Raw genomic sequence first — 22,293 nt, forward strand, 5'->3', positions numbered from 1 at the left:
CTACAGGAAGCAAATAGAAGTTTGCAAGGTATGCGGCAAGGTCGGCCACAGGCGCGACGTGTGTCCCACACCGGACGTTCGCGTTTGCCCTGCCTGCGGTGTTTCTAATCCAAGAGAGGGCCACAAGTGTGTCCCCAAGTGCAAGCTCTGCGGCGAAGAACACCCCACCGGGGACCGCCTCTGCAGAGCCAAATACAAGGTTCCATACGTCGTACGGCGACGGCAATGGGAACGCCGTAACGCCGAAGAAGAGCAAAAGCAAGCACTCGAATCAAGCTCGTTTCCACGCCTCGGACGCTCCCGCTCGCGCAGTGCGTCCCGTAGTGGATCCCGCAGCGCGTCGCGCCATGCCTCACGCCACGCTTCCCGTCATGCCTCGCGCAGCGCATCCCGCGGCCGTGACTCATCTGACGGGAACAGCTTCGGCGTTCAGCGATCGCGCTCCCGTGACAGAGTCAGCTGGGCCGACGCCGCAAAGGGCGGAGTTAAAAGCAGCAGCGCTAGCTCCAGCAGCGCCACTAGTGGCCGAACCACGCCGAGCAGCTGGCAGGCGTGGATTACCAGCCCCTACTACAAGGAACTCGAACAACTCCGCGCAACCAACGCGACGCTGGTAGAAACCACGCGCCGGCTCGCCCAAGAACTAGCCGAGGCCAAGAAAGAACTCCAAGCACAGCGAGCCCAGCCAGCCACTGTCCCAGCTCAGTCATGCGAGACATGTACACCCGCCGTTATCACCGAGCAGAAAACCGACACGCCATCACACCAAGGCAACACAATCAATGGATACAACCCAAGACGAGCCCCAGCCGGAGCAGGCCACTGACCCAACCCCCAAGAAACGAGCACGCACCTCACCACGACAGTACAAGGACCTGACCCAATTGGAAACTCAGCTCGAAGCAAAAATCGAAGCGTTCGCCAACACCTACGCCAGCACGGCTGCCGTCACCGACCAACGCCTGGCGCGGCTGGAGGAGCTGATCACCACGTCCTTCTGCACCATACAAGAGCGTTTCGCCTTCATTGAACAGACCCTTAAGCCCATAGTACGCAGCCCCACCTTTGTGGCGCAATTCTCCAACCACCCATACCTTCAAGAAGAGACGCAAGCCCCAACTCCGACACAATCATGTCCCAGCCCCAAGCCACAATAGGATCGCTACCGGGCCTTACGGTCTGGCAGTGGAACTGCAACAGTTACAACAGCAAGAGAGCAGTGCTGCAACAACACATCACCACAGTAACCAAGAAACCCGACATCATCCTGCTGCAAGAAACGGCGACGGTGACCCCCACCCTCCCTGGGTATCGCGCTCATGTTAGCCCGGCGGAGGGACGGGGCGTCTGCACGTTCGTCCGCAAAGGGCTCACGTTCATCGAGCACCAACTCAAACACGGCCGCAGCAGGGTGGAATATACCTTCACCGAAATCATCCCAAACAAACAACGGAAAGGCAGCCTGTTCATCGCCAACATCTACAGTAACCCCAAGCACCAAACACAGAAATTCAAGACCCTACTACACACAGCCAGCACCCAAGCCAAAGACAACACGTTGCTGATCGGAGGGGACTTCAACGCCGCCCATCGAGCGTGGGGTTACGTGAGGGATACGGCCAAGGGACGGGACCTATTACAAGATATCCTGGACCACAACTGTGCCCTGATCACGGACCCCGCTCATCCCACCCGCATCGGCAACTCCGTAGCACGAGACACCACACCAGACCTTACGTTCATCAAGAACGACCACACGGGCAAAGTAACGTGGCACAACACCGGCGTCGACCTGGGCAGCGACCACTACATCCTCGAAATTACGATACCGAACCAATTCCGGGGCAACACCATTATGCACAAGTGGACGGACTGGGACGGCTTCCGTAAGGGACGTCCCACCACAGCACAAGACATCACAGACATCGAAACCTGGACGGAAGAGCTTTGCGATGCTGTGCACTCGGCCACCAAAACCATCGAAACGGACGAGGACGTCATCGCCATGGATAGCCGCCTGGCCCATCTGTTCGAGGCCAAACGTTCGATACAGGCGCGCTGGAAGCGCCAACGGTGGAATCGCAAATTGAGAAAGAAGGTAGCCGACTTAAACAGGGCCATTGAACACCACTGCAAGGTCCTGTGCCGTCAGCAATGGAACGAAATCTGCAACCGAGCTGACAGGCAACTGCATCGCGGTTGCACCTGGAATCTATTTCGGCACCTCCTAAACGAAACCAAGACCAAGTCACACCAGCGCGACCGCCTCGCCCGCCTCCTGCACACCACCACACAACAAGGAAAAGACGCCGTTATCAAGAGCCTGGAAGCCAAGTATCTGCCGGACACGCCAACGGAAATCCACCCGCCGTACGGGGGGCTGCCCAACGCGTGGCTCGACCGAGACATTACCGTGTCAGAGGTACGAGTAGCGCTGCACGAGCTCAACACCCGCTCAGCAGCCGGCCCCGATCTCGTTACCAACAAGATGCTACGAAACCTCGACAATGCATCGATCGAGGCACTAACCCGTTACTTCAACGAATGCTGGCGTTCGGGCAAGCTCCCCGGACAGTGGAAAACGGCAAGAACAATCCTGATCCCGAAACCGGGCAAACCACCGGACATCGGCAACCTGCGTCCCATCTCGCTTACATCCTGCGTGGGCAAGGTGCTGGAGCACGTGGTGGCCAACCGGTGGCAGGAATACCTGGAGAAGGAAGGCCTCTATCCGGACACGATGATCGGCTTGCGACACAGACTCAGCACACAAGACGCCATGCTACAACTAAAACAAGAAATCATCGACAGCAAGACACAAGACAGCAAAGTAATTCTGGGGCTCGATCTACAAAGCGCATTCGACAAAGTCAAACACTCAGCCATATTAGCACAAGTATCACGACTCAACATGGGGGTAACGAGCTACAATTACATCCAAGACTTCTTGACCAACCGCACGGTGGAACTGCACGCCGGAGACCTCAGACTCCCCGAACGCAAGCTCGGTAGCACGGGTACCCCGCAGGGTTCGGTCATCTCGCCGTTGCTCTTCAACCTCGTTATGATCGGGGTAGCGAGGGCAGTAGCGGGGACCGGCGTCCGGCATACGATCTACGCCGACGACATTACCCTGTGGGCGGCCGGCGGCACTGACGCCAGCATCGAGCAACAGCTACAAGCCGCGGTTACCGCCATCGAGCAGCACCTTGACGGCACCGGCCTAGTGTGCTCGCCCGCCAAATCCGAGCTGTTCGTCCTCACACCATTACGACCGGGACGGAAACGCGCTCCCCCTCGGGAGTGCGATCACATCAAGATCATGACCGCATCGGGGCAACGCATCCCCGAAGTTCCCAAGATCAGAGTCCTGGGCCTGCTGCTAAACAAGAGCGGCCGCAACGACGAGACCATCAACAAACTTACCACCAAGGCAATGGACGCCATCCGGCTCATACACCGAGTCTCGACACGACGGGCGGGCATGCGTGAAGACAGTCTCGTGCGCCTCGTCCAGTCGTTCGTGATCAGTCACATCGCCTACGTTGCGGCCTACCTCAACTGGCAGGTCACTGACAGGAACAAGATCAACACGCTGATCAGACGGGCTTACAAGACGGCGCTGGGCTTAACGGAGACCACGAGTACGGCTCGGCTCCTGCAGCTCGGCGTCCATAACACCCTAGAAGAAATAGCCGAGGCGCAGCTCACTGCGCAAATGGAGCGCCTCTCTACCACCAAGACGGGGCGCAGTATACTGACATCCCTGGGTTACAACCCCCGAACCCCCAGCCGGCAACCATGCGAGATCAGCGAGGAGGCGCGGGCTCACATCCATGTGGACCCCATCCCGAAGAACATGCACCCCGAATACAACCAAGAACGGCGGCAGGCACGGGCCCAGGCCCTCATCGAGAAACACGCCCAAGACCCGCACGCCCGGTACGTGGACGCAGCGGAATACAAACGAGAAGGCTCCGCGGCAGTGGTCGTTGCGGCGGCTACCGGCACCACGACAACGGCAGCGAGCGTGCGGTGCACGGACGCCACAGACGCCGAGGAGGTTGCCATCGCTCTGGCGATCTCCGAGGCCGAGTGTCACACCGTGCTCAGTGACTCGAGGAACGCCGTGCGCAACTTTGCCAAGGGGCGAGTGAGCGCGCCGGCGGCCGCCATCATCGGCAAGCTCCAGCCCCAAGACCGCCGCAGCACCATCCGTATCAAGTGGTTCCCGGCGCACGCGGGCGAGTGTGCATCCTCGCCGAACCACAACGAGACGGCCCATTCGGCGGCGCGAGCGCTTACCCTCCGCGCCCCCGAGAGTGACCGTTCCGTGTGGTGGTTCGAAACCAAGGACCGCGTAACCAGTTATGGCGAAGTTATGTGTTACCGCCTAGCTCGACGGACAATGCCGCCTCCCCACCCGGAACTCAGTCGGGACGAGGCCGTCATCCTAAGACAGATACAGACCGGGTCACTCATTGCCCCGGCAGTGCTACACGTACTTCACCCAGAACTCTATCCGAGCGATGTGTGCAATGTTTGTGCAGCTGGTCCGGCGGACCAATGGCACATCATGTGGGACTGTGCCAGGTTCCCGACCGAGGCTACCTCCAGGATATACCCGCCCGAACTTCAAAGTGCAGTGCAGTCTGCAGACAAGGACATTCAACTATGGGCTGTCCAGCAGGCCCGGGGTGCGCTCGAAAAGCACAAGCCTCACGACACACCACAAACGGGCCGAACGGGGGTAGTGCAGAGGAGGGCATAACCCCGGGTCGACGCTTGGCCAACGTCACGACGCGTCAAACCGTCGGTTGCCGGCATTTTCAATAAAGTTTTTCCTACCTACCTACATACCTTCTTGGCGTGTGCAAGCAGATCGACAAGGTATTCACGGTCAGCAAGTTCGTAACTTGTCGACCTGGGAATATGAAGAAAGTGGCTGACGCTGATAAATCGAAGTGCAGACTTCAAGTCGTACGCAGTGGGCACTGGCTTCATGAGCCGCACCACAGAAAAAAGGTTTTATAGGCATTCTTGCAAACAGCCTGCTCGTCAGAAAGAATTCATACCTTTCACTGCCAAGAAGCGCTTCTTGAAGGCGAAGGACAGCCGTTGTTGCAATTAGGACCCCTGCTTGCGATGGCTTCCACTGCGATCCACTGCCCATTTTCAGTTCTCTGATCGTGTCTATTGCCATGCGCAGTGTGTCCAAGGCGGTATGATATTGTCACGTAGTGGTGACGGCAGTCGAGGCAGCGATGAAGACGAACTGAAGGGTCTTCTAAAAGAAAACTGTTTATTGGGCTGACTTTCACCCAAAATGGACTGAATCACTCGGCGGCGGCGCAGCGACAAGCGTGCTCGGCGGTCGTCGAACAGAATGCCCGCCGCTTTCGGCCGTGCTTAATTTAAAGCTGATAGCGAACTTTCGAAATAAAGCGTGCAAAGTTACTAGAACATTCCGGAACAACGTAGAATCAGCTCTGCCTGGCTGCGATCAATCGAGATAAATCTAGTCGCGTCTTGCGTCGCAAAGAAAGCGATAAGTGGTGTGGCGACAGATTTGAAAAACGAACAATCACTGCAAATATTCGCGGCAATATTTAGTCATGTTTCTGAGGCTTAGCGCCTTGGTGGAATGACGCGATGACATAAGGGCGTACCACCTAAAAACGAGGTCCATAAACCACGCTGTTGTTTCGGCCTCTGGTTCAATAACTTCTTTTATTAGGAACCGAATAGATGGCGGGGCTCCGCGAAAGAGCTGGACAGCGACTCCGACTTTCATCTTGGTGAATTGTCCACCACTAATCAGGATTTCTGATAAATTTGGTGCTGCCTTAAGTTCATTGGCAGCGTCATAGTCTAAGACGGCCTGTGCATGCTCTAGTTTAACCTTCGAAGAAGTCAGTCCGTACTTGCTTACTGTATCATTACCGAGTGTGAAAACTTTAGAGCTTAAAAGCTCGCAAGTCGGCAGCCATTGCAAAGCACGTGTCGCCAAACCTTATGTACCGGGCATAAGTGAAGCACTGGGACATGTCCTGCGCACATACGACGTGCACGTTTCCCACGTTCCCGCCCTCAAGTTACGGCACGAGCTCGTGTATGTCAAGGACAAACTAAAGAAAGAAAATTTCCGGGTGTTTTGTACAGAATCCCCTGCGCCAAGTGCGACTATGTTTACATCGGCGAGAGTGGGAATTTTGAAAGGCGTCTGAAATAACACATGTCGGACGTGAAGAACAAGAAAGTCACTTCCAACGCACTTGCGGAGCATGCCGTATTGGCAGGTCATGATATCTGCTGGGAAATGGCTTTTATCATCGCCAAAGAAAAGAACTGGCTTTCACGCCAGTATCTCGAGTCTTTGGTGATTCAGACCACCGAAAAAAGACAATCGTAATATCGGCAATCTCCCGCCAACCTCTGCAAGATGCCTGGGACGATTGTTGAAGCCTATTTAAGCGTCGCGGTTCTACAATAAAAATTTAGTGAACAAGGCTTCCGTATGGAAGCCGAAACGTCTGTTTTGACAAAAACCTTTGGTCGGCGTCTGCCTTTTTTATGTTGAAATGAGTTACTTACTACCCGACCAGACAAGATTTCGTCAGACCTTAGATTTCATTCAGTTACGTCGGTCGTATGGCCAATCAGTTATAACTCAAATCCGCCATCATAACGCATACCCACTAGCCCGAACCATCACCTTGTTCCGCCAGTACGTTTCCATGGTCTTCCGGTTATCTTCGTTCAAGGATCATTTGGCTTTCAACCTCGCCTACAAAGCAAAGAATTTGATTCCCAGATCGCTCCGCTTGCTGCGACCCGTCGACTCCGCATTTGGACGCAGTATCATAGCAAGAGCAGAACGGCAACTTCTACAAGCCAGGATTTTAGACTGCAAACACACAACCAGGTACCTTCAAAATCAACTCTTCTTTGCTCATCGAAGCCTTGAGTACATATGCCCGAATGAGTTCGCGAGCATTCAACTGCATGCCAACTACAAAGCCAGCCTACAGTCCCGCCAACGAGAGGTGGCCCACAGAAACAAGCTCATCAGACTGATGCCTCGCCACAAGGAAGTCAACCGTGCCAATTTCCCTGGCGGCACCCGTTCGACCGTATACAATCTTTTTACCTACAAGCCAACTCAACCCCAGCTAGCCGTGCTTGAGCTTGGACTAAACTTCAACGCGGTACCTGCACTGGACAAAAGAAAAATATGTGCTGTCGAACGTGCAATTGGCAAAGTGGACCACAGTCGCCGTGATGAGGCACGAACAGGGGCAGTGAGCATTCTTGCTAAACTTCCAAGCCGATAGCCCATTCACATGCGTGCTGAGGAACGCAGTGCTGTCAACAGCCTGCGGAGGAACCAGGATATTGTTGTCCTCCCCGCCGACAAGGGTAGTGCCACTGTCATGATAAACAGGACAGACTACGACAAAAAGATGCTGGATCCTCTGCAGGACAGGAGCACTTACGTCGCTCTCAAGAAAGACCCTACATCTAAATTAGAACGAGAGCTGCAGAAACTATTTGTCGACGTGTTCTACTTCGTACCGCCTCACCATAAGTCACTATACTTCAGGCTCCTCTGCCACAATGGGTCCGCGCCTGCGTTGTATGGCTTGCCAAATATCCACAAGGAGGGCGTCCCTATGCGACCGATAGTGGACTTCACCCGTTCCCCCTTGTACGAGCTCTCAGGCTACCTTCACCGCGTCTTCGCGCCGCTAGCCGGGAAAGGATCGACGTTTATACGGAACTCGTACGAGTTCATCGAAAAGGTGCGTGACATTTTCGTGGATGACGATGACTTAATGGTGTCCTTCGACGTCAAGTCTCTGTTCACAAGCGTCCCTGTGGGTCTAGCGGTGGATGTATGCGGCGCTGCCCTTCACTCAGACGAGAAACATAATTAAAAACTTTGCGCAGAATAACACAGGACCCGACAACACAGGAGGCACCGGACCTGTTGAGGCTCTTGAAATTTTGCCTAAAAAACACGTATTTCGTCTTCCGAGGCACCTTCTCCAAACAGGTGCATGGAACAGCAATGGGCGCGGCCATTTCGGTCACGGCTGCTAACCTGACCTTGGAAGCTATAGAAAACCAAGCGCTGGCGCCTTTCCAACCTCGGCCTAAGATATTCCTGCGATATATTGATGATTGCTTTTGCACCATAAAAAAGGATGCACTCACCGCCTTCACAGAGCACATCAACAGCATCGCTGAGGTCATTACGTTTACTGTTGAGGAGGAGGTTGCCAACCACCTGCCTTTTTTGGACGTGTCAATAGAGAGAGATGGCCGCCGCCTTTTGTTTCAAGTCTTCAGGAAGCCCACCCACACGGGCAGATACCTGCATTTTAACTCTGTTAACCCGGCATGCCACAAACGTGCAGTTCCGGCTTCGCTAATTCAACGATCCCGAAAACTCTACTCAAGACCTAAAGATAGTGCCTCGGACTTGATACAAATGCGTCGTGAGTTGATGAACTGCGGCTACCCTAGGAATTTTTTGGACTCCGTTGAACGTCGCTCGGTGCGGTCAGCGGAACCCGTCGGCAGCCATTGCAAAGCACGTGTCGCCATACCTTATGTACCGGGCATAAGTGGATCACTGGGACGTGTCCTGCGCACATACGACGTGCACGTTTCCCACGTTCCCGCCCGCAAGTTACGGCTCGAGCTCGTGAATGTCAAGGACAAACTAAAGAAAGAAAATTTCCGGGTGTTTTGTACAGAATCCCCTGCGCCAAGTGCGACTATGTTTACATCGGTGAGAGTGGGAATTTTGAAAGGCGTCTGAAATAACACATGTCGGACGTGAAGAACAAGAAAGTCACTTCCAACGCACTTGTGGAGAATGCCGTATCGGTAGGTCATGATATCTGCCGGGAAATGGCTTCTATCATCGCCAAAGAAAAGAACTGGCTTTCACGCCAGTATCTCGAGTCCTTGGTGATTCAGACCACCGAAAAAAGACTTAATCGTAACATCGGCAATCTCCCGCCAACCTATGCAAGATGCCTGGGACGATTATTGAAGCCTATTTAAGCGTCGCGCTTCTACAATAAAAATTTAGTTAACAAGGCTTCCGTGGCTTCCGTATGGAAGCCGAAACGTCTCTTTGGACAAAAACCTTTGGTCGGCGTCTGTCTTTTTTTTCTGTTGAAATGAGTTAAAAGCTGTCCTTTCAGGTTCTTAAGGATATGTGCTTGGTCAGAGATCTAAAAAAAGTTCCTTCCCGTCTAAGGTTGGTTGGGGTATTGAGCCCGAAGTTGTCGAATAGCGGTGACTCGAAAAGCCAAATTCTCTCCACATAGCGCGATTTGCTGCACCCATGTCACAGGTGACTACCCGTACTCGTTTGAGAAATCCGGCTGCATATCTGGACTATTTCCATGATATATGTCTTGAGTACAGAGCCGTCCACGTGCCTACCAGTAAATTCATAGGCTATCACTTGCTTCCATCTTTGGTTTACCCCACCTAGCATAAACACCAAAGCATGGTTGGGTGCCTCTTCAGGCTTCGATGGCGAGGTCGTTCCTCCGAAAAGCACGTCTTCTCCACGGTCGAGTTCAAATCTGGGTGCTATCTCCATTTCATCTAGAAAGAGAACACAGTCTTTTTCCGCGTCCTCCATTCAATCTGTTTTCAACCTCATTACGTCGATCACTTCATGCAGGATACCTGGCATAAACTTCAGGCTCTGAATTCTTCTTGCTAAAGCTCTGCTTGATGGGAGAGGGTAGGCAATCTTTCTGAGCGTTTCACACCCAGTGGTTCCACAAGCAAATTTAATTTTTAGGTCTTGCTTTACTGTTTGAGCTGACCATGAATTGCCACGATTGTTGTTCCGAGAAAGGGCGCGAACTTGGTCTTAATTTAAAAACTTCGTATTTCGTGAGAAATTAGCTGCCTCTTACTGCAGCTTGCGATTCTGCTTCTGTAGTTTTTTGACACTGTTCTTAGATTCTTTGTGGTGTTGTTTTAGCTTATTATTGGCTGCTATGAGATCTACTATCTTCTTCCTTAGCTCTGCTTTGGGTCGCACGAACCACTGCAGTCTCTTGAGGCCGTACATCCGTGGCGGCCGAAGTAAGTTGGTTACTAGAATTGCTGCTTGCTGTACCCACCAATGTCTCATTTATCACTCCATCAGATGATGAATCTGCTGGAAGATATTCTTGCGTGTTTAAAGGAAGGACGTTTCTCACTTGTGGTCAAGAACCTTGTGCGGCAGCGTCATCACTGAGTAATACAGGCACATGCACACTTCGGTCCCTTGGTGACGTTCGCTCTTTAGCAAGTTGTGGAAGCAGATAAATAAGCGGAAATAGCACATTACATATTTAAAATAGTTGTCCTTTTGCAAAACTCTGAAACTAAGCTTTTCTGCATTGCAAAGGACCCTTCACCATGGCGGCCCATCCTAAACGTCACATGTAGCTGTTTTTCACCCCCTTCAACAAAAGGAGTGGCCTAGGCAAAGCTGGTGCTAATCCTTTTGTTCCGACAGCGTGTCGTGTAAAGGAAAGGAACGCGGCATTGTTCAGGCTATAGCCCTGTTTACATGAGACCGACAGCGGCGGGTCGAGTAGGGCCGCGCCAGATGTCGGGCTGACCACCCGACGCGACAGCGTTTATATGAACCCATTTTCTGTCGGGCAGAGATCGCCGCTACCCCTAGCGTCGAGCAAGCAAACCACGCGCGGATGCTCGAAGAGAAGCAGGAGCGCCCAGGCTTGCGCAGCGCCGCCAGACCAGAGAGGAGGCAGGAGAGGAGGCGCTAAGCCGATGAGGCAGCGTATACATGGTCCTTTCAACCGGGTCGGGCTAACGTCGGGACGAGTCAACCCACCCCCTGCAGCCGGGCTGCCCCAGCTCGACTCGACGATCACTTAGCTCGACCCTCTAGCATATACATGAGCCCGACAACCGGTTTTCTGCCCGACAGCCGACTTAACCCGACTTTTGTCGGACTCATGTAAACCCCCAGTGTGTCTGCAGCACTGCACCTTTTTTTTTTACCCCAACGCTGGTTTGGCGGCAAGGGTGAAGGAATTTTGGTATGCCAAGAAGCTGACCTCCAAAGTTTTGAAAAGAGTCCATAGAAGACGTGCCAGAAAATTTAATATGCATGCACACCAACCACTTCCTCACCCAACATTTTTTGCTTCTTTATTGTACCGAGAAAAAGCAGCAAAGTCTTATATGAGTGAACTAATGAAGTTGCATCAAAGAACGATTCATACGCGATAATATACAATATAATTTGTTATTTTATGTGCTTTCGCACCTGATTTGAATATATTTACCTGCAAGAAACTTTCGCGTGTTCGTGAAAACTTAGAAAGCCACTTACATGAGAAAATTTTTTCCCTCGAAAATACTTTAGAAAAACGGTATTCACGTGATCTACAATTGAATTTTTTTCAAGAAAATCGGTGATGGTCGCTTTTGGGGCCTGAGACGTTTCGCATGGAATAACCCATGTGATTGAATCATTGTGACAGCGGACTATAGACAACTTTTCTGTATTTTATTCAGGAACCGGAGATGTTGCAGTCTGTAAAAAATCACCTTGAGTGAAGCTCTTAACCTGAGTATACTTAGGGATAGCTACATTACGGTAGCATTTCGAGCCTTCAGCGTGGCGGCGCCGCAACCCTGTGGCTGAGCCGCCACGCTAGAAGCGTTTGCGGGTCGGTGGGCTGGAAACGCCGATTGGTCGGTGGGATGCGTGTCTTCGTGACGTTATTTCGCTTCGCCCTCGTTCTCAACCGGATGTGGGGTCGCCGCGCCTCTCTCGGCCTGTCCCTAGAGTGCCTAGGGAATCGCTAGGGCCGGCCGGCCGGCCGCTGGGCGTGCGTGGTCTGCGGGCATTCTCTTCGTGAGCGTAGGGGGTGACGCGCGCGTTTCGGGAGCTGTCCAGGTATGGCTTTTTTTTTTTTGCGTGGTGCGCTCGTCGGCGCAGCCAGCTGAAATTTCTGTACAGTTCTTGCTTCCACGACATTGCGACGACCCCCAAAAGGCGCTGACCCACGAGAAATCGCCAGCGACATAAATGTACGCATTTTATGTCAAATTTCGCTTCATGAAGTGCTGTACCGCTTACCTACATGCCTTGCGCATTCCAGGACCTCGTTTTCCTGCTGCAGGAGCACGTCGTGCTGATGTTCAAAATTTTGCAACTCCATTACGACGACCCACATAAGGTGCGGTTTGAGGACCGCCGGCGTCGCCATCTGAACCGCCGTCTGACAGCCACGATGAAGCGCTTGTCGGGCGTGCACGTTCTCAATCACGAGGTAAGGGTTGAACAACGTTTTCGCAAGTTTTCTCGTGCAGAACTCGCCAAATTGCGGCGCTTGTAACGTAAGTTTTTTTGCAGCATCGTTTCCTAGATGCTTCTGGCGAGCCGATGCTGTCCTTATTTGCCGCGGACCGATACCACGTGGCGAGACGCCATGGGCATCGACCCCAGTGCGCCTTTGTTCCTTTGCAGTGGCAAGTCCAGGGTAAAAGTGGCCACGATAATTCTGCCACTACAATCTGCCCTTTAGGATCGCTATCAGCTGTAACGGTAAGTCCAGAAGTTCCGACTCGCGCATTGTGGAAATCGCGCCTGGCCTAAGTTTCCAGCATTCACCCAGTGCAGTGCAGCTTTGTTTAATTCCTTAGAGACTTCTCGCGCTTTGTCGAAAATGACGGCAGCCGTGAAAATTTACATATTAGACCTCGCTACAGCATTATCCCAGCGCAGCGCGCCTTTGTTTCTTTGCGTCGGCAAGCGTTAGAAGCGCGCGCCGTCTCGCGCTTTGTCCAAGTCGGCTCTGAAACTCGCGCTAGGCCTCGTTGCCTGGTTGACAAAGTGCACGGCTTTGTTCCTTTCAATGGCAAGCCTCTGTCACTACAGTCGGCGGCCTTAATTTTTATGATCGCTGTCAGCTTCAACAGCTAGTCCAAGAAAAGTTATGACGATCGCGCGGTGTGGAAATCGGCGGTAGAGACAAAGAAAACTCGTGCTTGTAGCTGCAGACTTACCCAGCTCCAGTGCGCCTTTGTTTATTTCCGTAGCGACTACCCGCGCTTTGTAGAAATCGACGCCAGCCGTGAAATTTTACATATTAGACCTCGCTACAGCATTAGCGCAGAGCGCCTTCGTTTCTTTGCGTTCTAACTTGTTTGCTCGTTACTTTTGTTCTTTTCAGTCGTTTCCTGAATCTGTCCAAAGAGCCGGGGTAGGTGGATGATTGTTCGCCGTCAGTGGAACCACATGGAGATCGCACTGCATACAGCACGACTTTGGTCCATGTGTTTTTTAAATAAAAATATCAGATGTCGAAGGTCGTGCCCGAGGATTGCTTCGACAGCTGCTGCAAAACCATGGGGTCCGCACACGCTGTGTCGTCGCTGCCAAGTGAAGAGGCACAAAACGGCGGTCAACCTTAATAAAGGCCCTTCTCGGGGCCGCCTCAGTGTTTCCTGGCAGATCACACGCTTTCCACCCTGTGCACGTGTTCTCATTTCCAATTAAATAGGTCCTTCAAACCCTGCAGAAGGCTTGAATTAGGAACTGCTAATATCAAGATGGTACTTGAGAAACAATAGCGGCTACAATAACAAAGATGAAGAGGAGCTGGAGTTACACGCAAATAAAAAAGTTTGGAGGTACCCAGATAGGCTGAAATGGTTTTGGGCGGGAGTCCTAGTTATTCTATATAGGACTCAAATAATGCATATTCAGCGTTTATCAAGGTTTTTGTAGAAATATATAAAGAACATTAAGCAGTCTAAACGAATAAGAGAACCATGGATCACGCCAGAGCTCAGAAGAATGATAAAGAGCAAAAACAAGTACCATGCCTTTTTAAATAATAGCTCTCTTGAATTTCTTATTAAAAAAAACAAGAAATAATCTAAATGCTGAGCTTAAGCGTGCTAAGACTGTGTATCATCAAAAACTGTTCTCTGATGTTAGAATGAAAAATTCAGACACTGTGTGGAAAGTTGTAGATAACTTGTTACGTCGCAATACGAAAAATGCGCCAGCTCAACGAATAATCTATAAGGGCTCTGAATTATCCGGTCAGGCTCTTGCTGGCCATTTAAACAGCAATTTTTTAACCACCCATTTACCTATGATGCATCTACCTGAAGTTCCTTCATCTTGTAGCCCATTCGAAAGCCTTTTCCTTGAGCCCACCAATGAGACCTATATGAATTTGATTAATAGCAAAGCCTTAGATGTTGACAATATTCAGATAAAACCAGTCAAATATGTGCTATCATATATTGCACCTGTGCTTGCATACATATTCAATTTGTTAATTGAAACGGGAGTTTACCCGGAATAAATGAAGAAAGCAAGAGCGACAGTTGTATTTAAAGGGGGAGGTAAAGATGTAGTGTCCAATTATAGACCAATATCTGTGATTGCAGTCTTTTCAAAGGGCTTGGAAAAAGTAATCTTTTCCCGTGTAGTGAGCTTTTTTAATGCAAAACAAATCCTGTCTGATGCTCAATTTGGCTTCCGAAGGGGAAAGTCGACGGAAACGGCTTTGTTATCACTTAAGGAATGTATCCTGCAAAACACTGAAGCAGGTATTCTCACTGTCGGACTCTTCATTGATTTTAGTAAGGCTTTCCATTCCCTAAACCATCAAATTTTAACTCATAAACTTTCTCAAAACGGAGTTCGTGGAACACCTTTAGACCTCATGAAATCATACCTGCAAAATCGAAAACAATCTGTCTGTATCCACACCCATCAGTCTTCTTTTTTGGCGGTACGAAATGGTGTGCCTCAAAGCAGCATTCTGGGCCCGATGCTTTTTAACATCTATATAAATGACATTGGTCACATTTATGACAAAGCGAAATCTATTATATACGCCGATGATAGCAGTTTACTCTTCTCTGGTTACGACATAAACAAGTTAATTGAAGAGTGCAACGTAATCCTTACGAAACTAGAGAACTGGTCCTCTTCTAATTGCCTACAAATAAACCCTACAAAGACAAAGGTAATGATTTTCCGTGCAAGGAACAAGCCAGTCGAACTACAACGCGCTCCTAAATACGCAGGTCAAGAAATTCAAATTGTAGACAGCCACAAAATCCTTGAAGTTACTTTCTCGTCGCATCTCAGGTGGGATCGACATGTGGAAAATATTTACAGAAAGCTCTCTTCAGTAGCAGGTGTTCTAACACGATGTCGATGGCTCCTTCCCACTCACGTGAAAATTCAAATTTATCATGCTCTTTTCGGTTCCGTAACTCTGTTTGGGCAACACCACAAAAACAAATGTGATAAAAATACAGGTTCTGCAGAAGAAAATGATCCGCTACATTGCAAACCTTCCTTATCTGTCTCTCCAACGCAAACTGCTTTTAGAAATTATAACATCATTCGTTTTGAACATATATATGTTTTTCGCATTTTGAGGTTCTTTTACCATTCTTCTCCTGCTTATAGAGATTTCTTAATACGTAATACACATTTAAGGACCGCTTCGAATCGACTCTACACCTGAAATACCGATCTCTGGTATATTCCATATTTTCGAATTAATTATAAACTACAAACGCTTGAACACAATTTACCGACCACTCTTAATAAGCACAAAGTTTTGGATAGTGTTAAACCAAGCGAGTTAAAAATGTATTTTGTTAATATATAGCCAGGTTGCATTTAATGTTCCTTTGTTGTCTGCCGGTGCCATGTATGCCTATTGAGTGTTTCTTTTCTCTTTATTTTTCTCGGGTCTTCTCTTTGTTTTCATGCGTCTGTAAACTATCGTTAGTGAACATACATGCTCATTGTTTTCAATGCAGTTCAAAAATTGAACAAAAAAGTAAAAAAAAATAAATATAGGGGTGTGGGGAGCAGACAGGGACAAGATTGGGGGAGGAAGCAAAAAATAGAAAGAAAAGAAAAAAGGGGTGGGAACTATTATAGTCAGGAAGGACGGGGTAAAAAAAGGAGATGGCGAAACGAGAGAAAGGGAGAGGAAGACGGTGCGGGGGACATGGGCAGCGCGGCAACCACAGGCGTACGAAAGCAAAACGTGCAAACAAGACACAAACAAAATGCACAAACACAAAGATGGGCGCCGCTGCAGATGCGTGGCCAAAGAGGCGCCGCTGCGCAAATGACACTGGCAGCGACGAACAGGCCAAACCAGGCGCCTTTTGGGGGGTCTCACTAATTTCCGGTGAGCCGAGGGCTAGAACGTTAAGGAAGGAGTGGGCTACGTTAACGATAAGAACTTACTGTTCACTAAACGGTGCGCCCCTCTCCCTGGGCGGGTCGTTGAACCGACTTCGTCGGGAATACTTGGTTGTAGTGGAGGAGGGCTGGGCTAGCTGTGTACAAAGATTTCAAATTGTCGGAAAAAAGTAAGGAAAGAACGTCAAAGCTTATTAATACTGCACGAGGCAGGATAATGTAAGTAAGGAGGGGTATGATTGCCTGGGATATACACTAGGAGTTATAAAGGGTATATTTGAGTTAGCCAATTAACGAGAGGTGCAGTATTATTTTGTTCGGAGGTCGTGAATAAAAGAAAGGATACCAGGCTTTTCGTTAAGACATTCTTGAATAGTATTAAACTTGTGGATAAAATAGAATTCACGTTGTTCACGTTCTCGCCTGTTTTTTAAGCCCCCTTGAATATCTGTTACTTTTAGTTGGTCAAATGGGTGTCCTTCTGAGTTTACATGCTTGGATAGGGGAAGATTGGGGAGAGACTTGGTGTGTGCTCGGTGGTTGTTGAGTCGAATGCGGAATGCAGTGTTTGTCTCTCCTATGTATTGCTGGTTACACACAGTGCATTCAAGAAGGTAAATAATGTTTGATGAATCGCAGTCAAACTTGCCGTTGATTGAATGCTGGAAACCTGACCTCGTACCAGTTGCGGAACACGTAGTCTTCATGTGCTTGCAAACTTTGCAGCGATCTTTACTACAGGGCTGGCATCCATATTTTGGGGTTTTGTGTTCCTTGGAGTGGACTAGATGGTTCTGAATGTTTTTGGCACGCCTGTAAATCACGCGGGGTGCGCATGTAAATATTTTCGATAGTCGCTGACTTTGCTGGAGAATATTAAAGTGCTTATTAAGAATTCTGTTTATGTTCGGTGCGTTACTGTTAAATGTGAGAATAAGGTTTGTAGTGTAATCATTTCGGTTATCTCTTCGGTGCCCCTGGAGTATTAGACTACGGTTCAGATTTGAAGCTCTGCTTATGGCGTCATCAATAAAAGAACGTGGATAGCGCTGCGTTAAGAGCACGTAAACATTTTTTAATGCTTTTTATACGTTATGTAAACATTTTTTTGCTTGAAGTGCGTTTGTCGTGTACTGCCATTTCAGAGGCGCTTGGGCCCAGTCAAGCTGCTTTTTAGCAGCTTTTAGCCCTTGCATCTCTGTAGTATGTAACTTGCATTTTGTAAAAATGAAATCAAATTGCATTCGGAAGAGAAAGACAAGGTTTCATTTTGCAGTGTAAGCTTGCGTCTCTAGAATGAACAGAGAACGTTGCCTCACACTGCTTGGGCCTGTCGTTTGACCCCTCGTTCACCGCAGGGAAAAAAAGGACCTCTCTAGGAAACTATTTGTGGGATCTTTCCTCTGCTTCAGAAGGGGAGGGGGAGGGGAAGGGGGTTGATGGCCTCCCCTTTGTCGGGTTCGCCGCGACATGCGACGCACGACGGACAAGACGACGAAAGGAAGCAGGGAAAGCTGCCTTTCCGAAATTAACCGTGACTTGCAGGTGCCTATAGCTGTGTTTGGATTCCAGGGAAGTAGCAGCCGACCTCTGAATCCTCCTTGCCCATTCCCAGGGGGCTCCGCGTGCCATGTCGCCATGTGCGGTGAAAAGAGCAGTGTGCAGAGTTTAAATTAAACAAGTATGAAGCGATACAATGAAGCCAATTACAGACAGCTAGAGCAATTTCAAGAGCATGCTGTGTGATGCTAGTTATCTCAGTGAAAACTAATGCAGCCAACTATTATTTCGTATTTTTTTTACCCAACAGACATGAAAGGTCTGAAGATGAATTAGTACCAAACACATCGGTACATCAGTTGTAATGCCTGAAAAAAGTTGTACCAACATATAGATGCCCATGTCGTGATAATCAGGAATACTGAAGAATTAAGGAAAATTAAAACATTTTTTTTTGTTCGGGCTCACACACCTGCTACAAACATCTTTATACGTAGCAATTTAAATGACTCTGTAGGATGCTTTTTGGGTAAAAAGTACAGTATGGCAGAAAGGAGTCTTTAGGAAATGCACTGTGTAGAAATAGCCATACCAATTCCATGTCATCGTTCGATAAATATAACAAATACCGTGCAAAGAAGCTTGCTGCATAGTATAGTTGCAAGTTACTGGTTGCAGACCGCTCTGCAGTCACTGAACTGTGATTGTGTATGTACTGCATGACAGTGCGCGGATAGCAAAGCATGCAGTTAACCAACAAAGAGATGCTTGTTCATATCGTTTACCACACATATAAACAACATCAATGAAACAGGATGCTATGTGTAACTTTTTGGCATGTTCCTTTTTGGCAGCCTCTAAAAATGTTTCCGCCTAAATGAGCTGGCTTGTTTTGCAACAATATAACCACGGGACTGCTGTAAATTGCCACATTTTCAAATTGTATGAAAATCATTGCATGTGAGGGGTCACAACCCTATCCTGTTTCTTGAAGGTCCCGTTGCTTTGTTGGCAATGCTTGGACAACCATGGCCAGCTTTCCGCATTCATGTGCACAGGGTATGTCCATTACGTGCATGCCTTTCCACCTAGTAATGGCTTACATTGCAAACAGACAAAAAAAAACACATAGAGCACAAGTACAGATAGTATTTGTAGTCCACACTCTTCTTATTCACCTCAGTAAATATGGCACATACCCACGCGGGGGGATTGGCCAAGGTACAGTGGAGATTTGCCAATGAAGTATTTGCACGGGAAAAAAGACGTGAGGCGGCGGCGTAGAAGACTGAATCAAGATAAAGATAGGAAAATTCAATTAAATTTAAGAAATATGAATTACCAGGAATAGAACCAAGCATTTCGGACATGAGACCGAATTTTGTATACAGCTAACAAGGTAACCGATCAGTCGCACTTATGTAATTATGAAGGTAGCCACAAACACTGCTTAACGGGAATTCCTTGGCGCTCGCACCGAACGAGAGAAGAACTGGAAGCGACTGGAAGAGGGACCTCCAAATACTGATTTCCTTGAACAACCGTCGGCAAGAGAGGAGAAAATGGTCTAATGTTTCAACTTGCCCACATGAGACACAAAGGTTTGTCGCAGGGAACCCGTATCTGCGTAAGTACAAATTTAAGTGAGGGATTCTGCATCGCAGAAGCGTCATTGACACCTCAAAACGCCTTGATTTACACCACCGGACATCCCATGGTTACTTTAAGTGGTGAAAATCCACGGTATTGAGCAACGGATAACTCAAGCTGGCTGAAATATGTTGGAACCACTGGAAACGTGAAGTTTCCAACAGAATGAGGTGAGGGACGGGATAGATTAAGATTACAGGAGCGCTGAGAGCTGACCTTGCCAATAAATCAGCCACCTCGTTAAAATAGGCACCCGAATGCCTGCAGGTACCCGGACAAGCGGATCTCACGCACTGTGCACGGAACAAAAAGCCTAAGCGGCCGATTCAATAAAGATTTTCCGGAGTTTTGGAGAGAGCCTAAAACTGAAAGGCAGTCTGCAAGAATAAGAACCCGTGCTACATGTCTGGGAATTTTGAGAAGAACCAAAGCAATAGCCAAAAACTCTACGAAGAATTTAGCAGTATAATCAGGGATACGAACGGAATTCAGGCAGTCTGCAAGAATAAGAACCCGTGCTACATGTCTGGGAATTTTGTGGAGAACCAAACCAATAGCTAAAAACTCTACGAAGAATTTAGAAGTATAATCAGGGATACGAACGGAATAGCTCCAAGCCAGATCCTGCGAATATATCCCAATCGCCGCCTTCTGACAGCTGCCGGAGGCATCAGTGGAGAGAACAAGTCTGATGAGGAAAATTGTGTAGGTGTTCAGAAAGAAGACCATTTAGGATATTTGCGGGCATATGTTTCGCATGGAACGGGTAAATATGGTCGTAATAGAAGACGGGGTCAGCCTGCGTATCAGCAACTCGTTGCAAGGAGATCAGATCAACCTGAAGCGGAGCTTGCGTGAACCTAACTTGCGGAAGCTGATAGCCTGGCCAATGTTGCTGTTGTTGTTAGCCTATCAAAAGATCGCACATACCCACACTGGGCGATCGGCGAAGAATCCGGTGGCTATTCATCTGTACTCAATTAACAAAAAAGAAAACCACGCGGGAACGCAACACTGGCGGATGTGCTGAATTTCAGGAACAAACCATGCAACAAGTAACAAATCCGGTGGCTATTCATCTGTACTCAATTAACAAAAAAGAAAACCACGCGGGAACGCAACACTGGCGGATGTGCTGAATTTCAGGAACAAACCATGCAACAAGTAACAAAATATTCCTAAATCAGATTTTACATTGCATAATGAACCATGACTGTACCAAAGCAATGAGACATAAGTGAAGCATTTCATTCCTTTCGTGACATAAACGAGTTATGAGGTTTGTTGAACAATTAAAAAAGTGATTTTTCATGGCAGCCAGCATGGGTCATTTCAAGTTATAGCTCAAGATTACAATCACATCTGATATAGATGACACGCATGCTATGAAAGCAAGATAGTTTTTTTTTTCCTTTTTTATGAGAAACGCACAGGCAGTTTCAAGGTTTGCTTCACTATTTAATTTCTGGAGTATACACAAAGGCATGTCTATAAATTATTCGTGCGTTACACCAGAACCAACACTACTTAAGTTGGTAAATCATGTTCATTACCTGGGTGTCATTAATAGCAAACATATGATAATGCTGCTAATGTTATAGACGAACAAACAGCGGTTTTATGAAGACGTTAAGTAATACGTGATACTGTTGTGTTCATCAGGTAGGCAGTTTCAAGGCTTGCTTCACAATTTAATTTCTGGCGTATACACAGGCATGTCTATAAATTATTCGTGCGTTACACCAAAACCAACACTACTTAAGTTGGTAAATCATGTTCATTACCTGGGTGTCATTAATAGCAAACATATGCTAATGCTGCTAATGTTATAGACGAACAAACAGTGGTTTTATGAAGACGTTAAGCAATACGTGATACTGTTGTGTCCATTAGGTAATGAACTGTGCGGCAGTTTCAGTTTCTCTTCTCTTATTTTCAAATTCAATTCTCTTTCAGTTTCTCTTCTTCAGAGTTTCAGTTTCAGTCACATGCATGTTGCTTGACACCGCGTATACGTGACGCAGGAAAAGTAGAGGGGGGGGGGGGGGGGGTCGGAGGAACCTTGGCGTCAGCATGACATCGCTCGCTCCGGTGTGTCGTTCGATCTTGCATCTACAATACAACAACGTGCCGACGAGGTAAATCTTTACTATGGGTTTCACGGGATCTTACGCCCCCTCGTACATTCCTGAAAACCCCGGATCAGCCACCAATACCATGGAACCAGTGGAAGGCACTGTTTTCTACCTACTTAGAGGCGTCTGGCGCCTGAGTTTCCTGCATCCCGGCGCAAAGCTATAGATGCTTCTGCAATCGCGCGGCGTCGGAGGTCAGCGTCGTTCCGGAACGCCTCCCGCCACGAGCGCAATTTTAAAACGAAGGAGACCTCAATTAAGTGAAGTTACGAAACGCGAAGATGCGTCGAAGGTGCCTCCGCCCGCCTTCCGTCGCGGAGACAAAAAGAGGGCTCCTTCCTAAAAACTGAGAGAGAGGGCAGAGTAACAGAAAGAAAATGGGGAACGAAGGCGCGAAATCGCCCAAGTGTGCGTTATTGCAATGGGTTACTGCCCTATATGGAGCATCACGCTCTATTATCTGCAAAGCAGGAAAAAAGAAATAAATAAAATATATAAAAAATATAAAAAGTTGAGGGGGGAATAGGCAATATGCTTTGCTCTCATAACTGTTTTCTCTGGTCATGAGCAAGAAAGACTGGCAGGGGGAGGAGAAGGGCGGCATGTGGAAGCAAGCACGCAAATTGGCATGACCTCAGGCGATGCAGTCGGGGTGCTGTAAATTTCAGTAGGGCTAGGACTATGATCTCTGAAGTGTGGAGAGAGTATCAGGGTTTCCATTTATGCCGGCCTGTACAGTATTAAACTGAT

The 22,293-nt window shown here is 48.7% G+C and overlaps 2 protein-coding genes across 2 annotated transcripts; both read left to right on the forward strand.

Annotated features, from left to right (window-relative positions):
• The first annotated feature begins 7,343 nt into the window (after positions 1-7,343).
• On the forward strand, positions 7,344-7,937 carry LOC144133699 (uncharacterized). Its single transcript, XM_077666844.1, has one exon. It carries the CDS (start codon positions 7,344-7,346, stop codon positions 7,935-7,937), a length of 594 nt encoding a protein of 197 aa, XP_077522970.1.
• A 4,209-nt stretch (positions 7,938-12,146) lies between these two features.
• Positions 12,147-13,350, forward strand: LOC144133700 (uncharacterized). Its single transcript, XM_077666845.1, has 3 exons — positions 12,147-12,335; positions 12,419-12,610; positions 13,239-13,350. The coding sequence occupies exons 1-3, from the start codon at positions 12,147-12,149 to the stop codon at positions 13,278-13,280; spliced, it is 423 nt and encodes a 140-aa protein (XP_077522971.1). The 3' UTR covers positions 13,281-13,350.
• The last annotated feature ends 8,943 nt before the right edge of the window (positions 13,351-22,293 follow it).

This window comes from Amblyomma americanum, chromosome 5 (genome assembly GCF_052857255.1).
Source record: "Amblyomma americanum isolate KBUSLIRL-KWMA chromosome 5, ASM5285725v1, whole genome shotgun sequence".
NCBI classification, from domain to species: domain Eukaryota; kingdom Metazoa; phylum Arthropoda; class Arachnida; order Ixodida; family Ixodidae; genus Amblyomma; species Amblyomma americanum.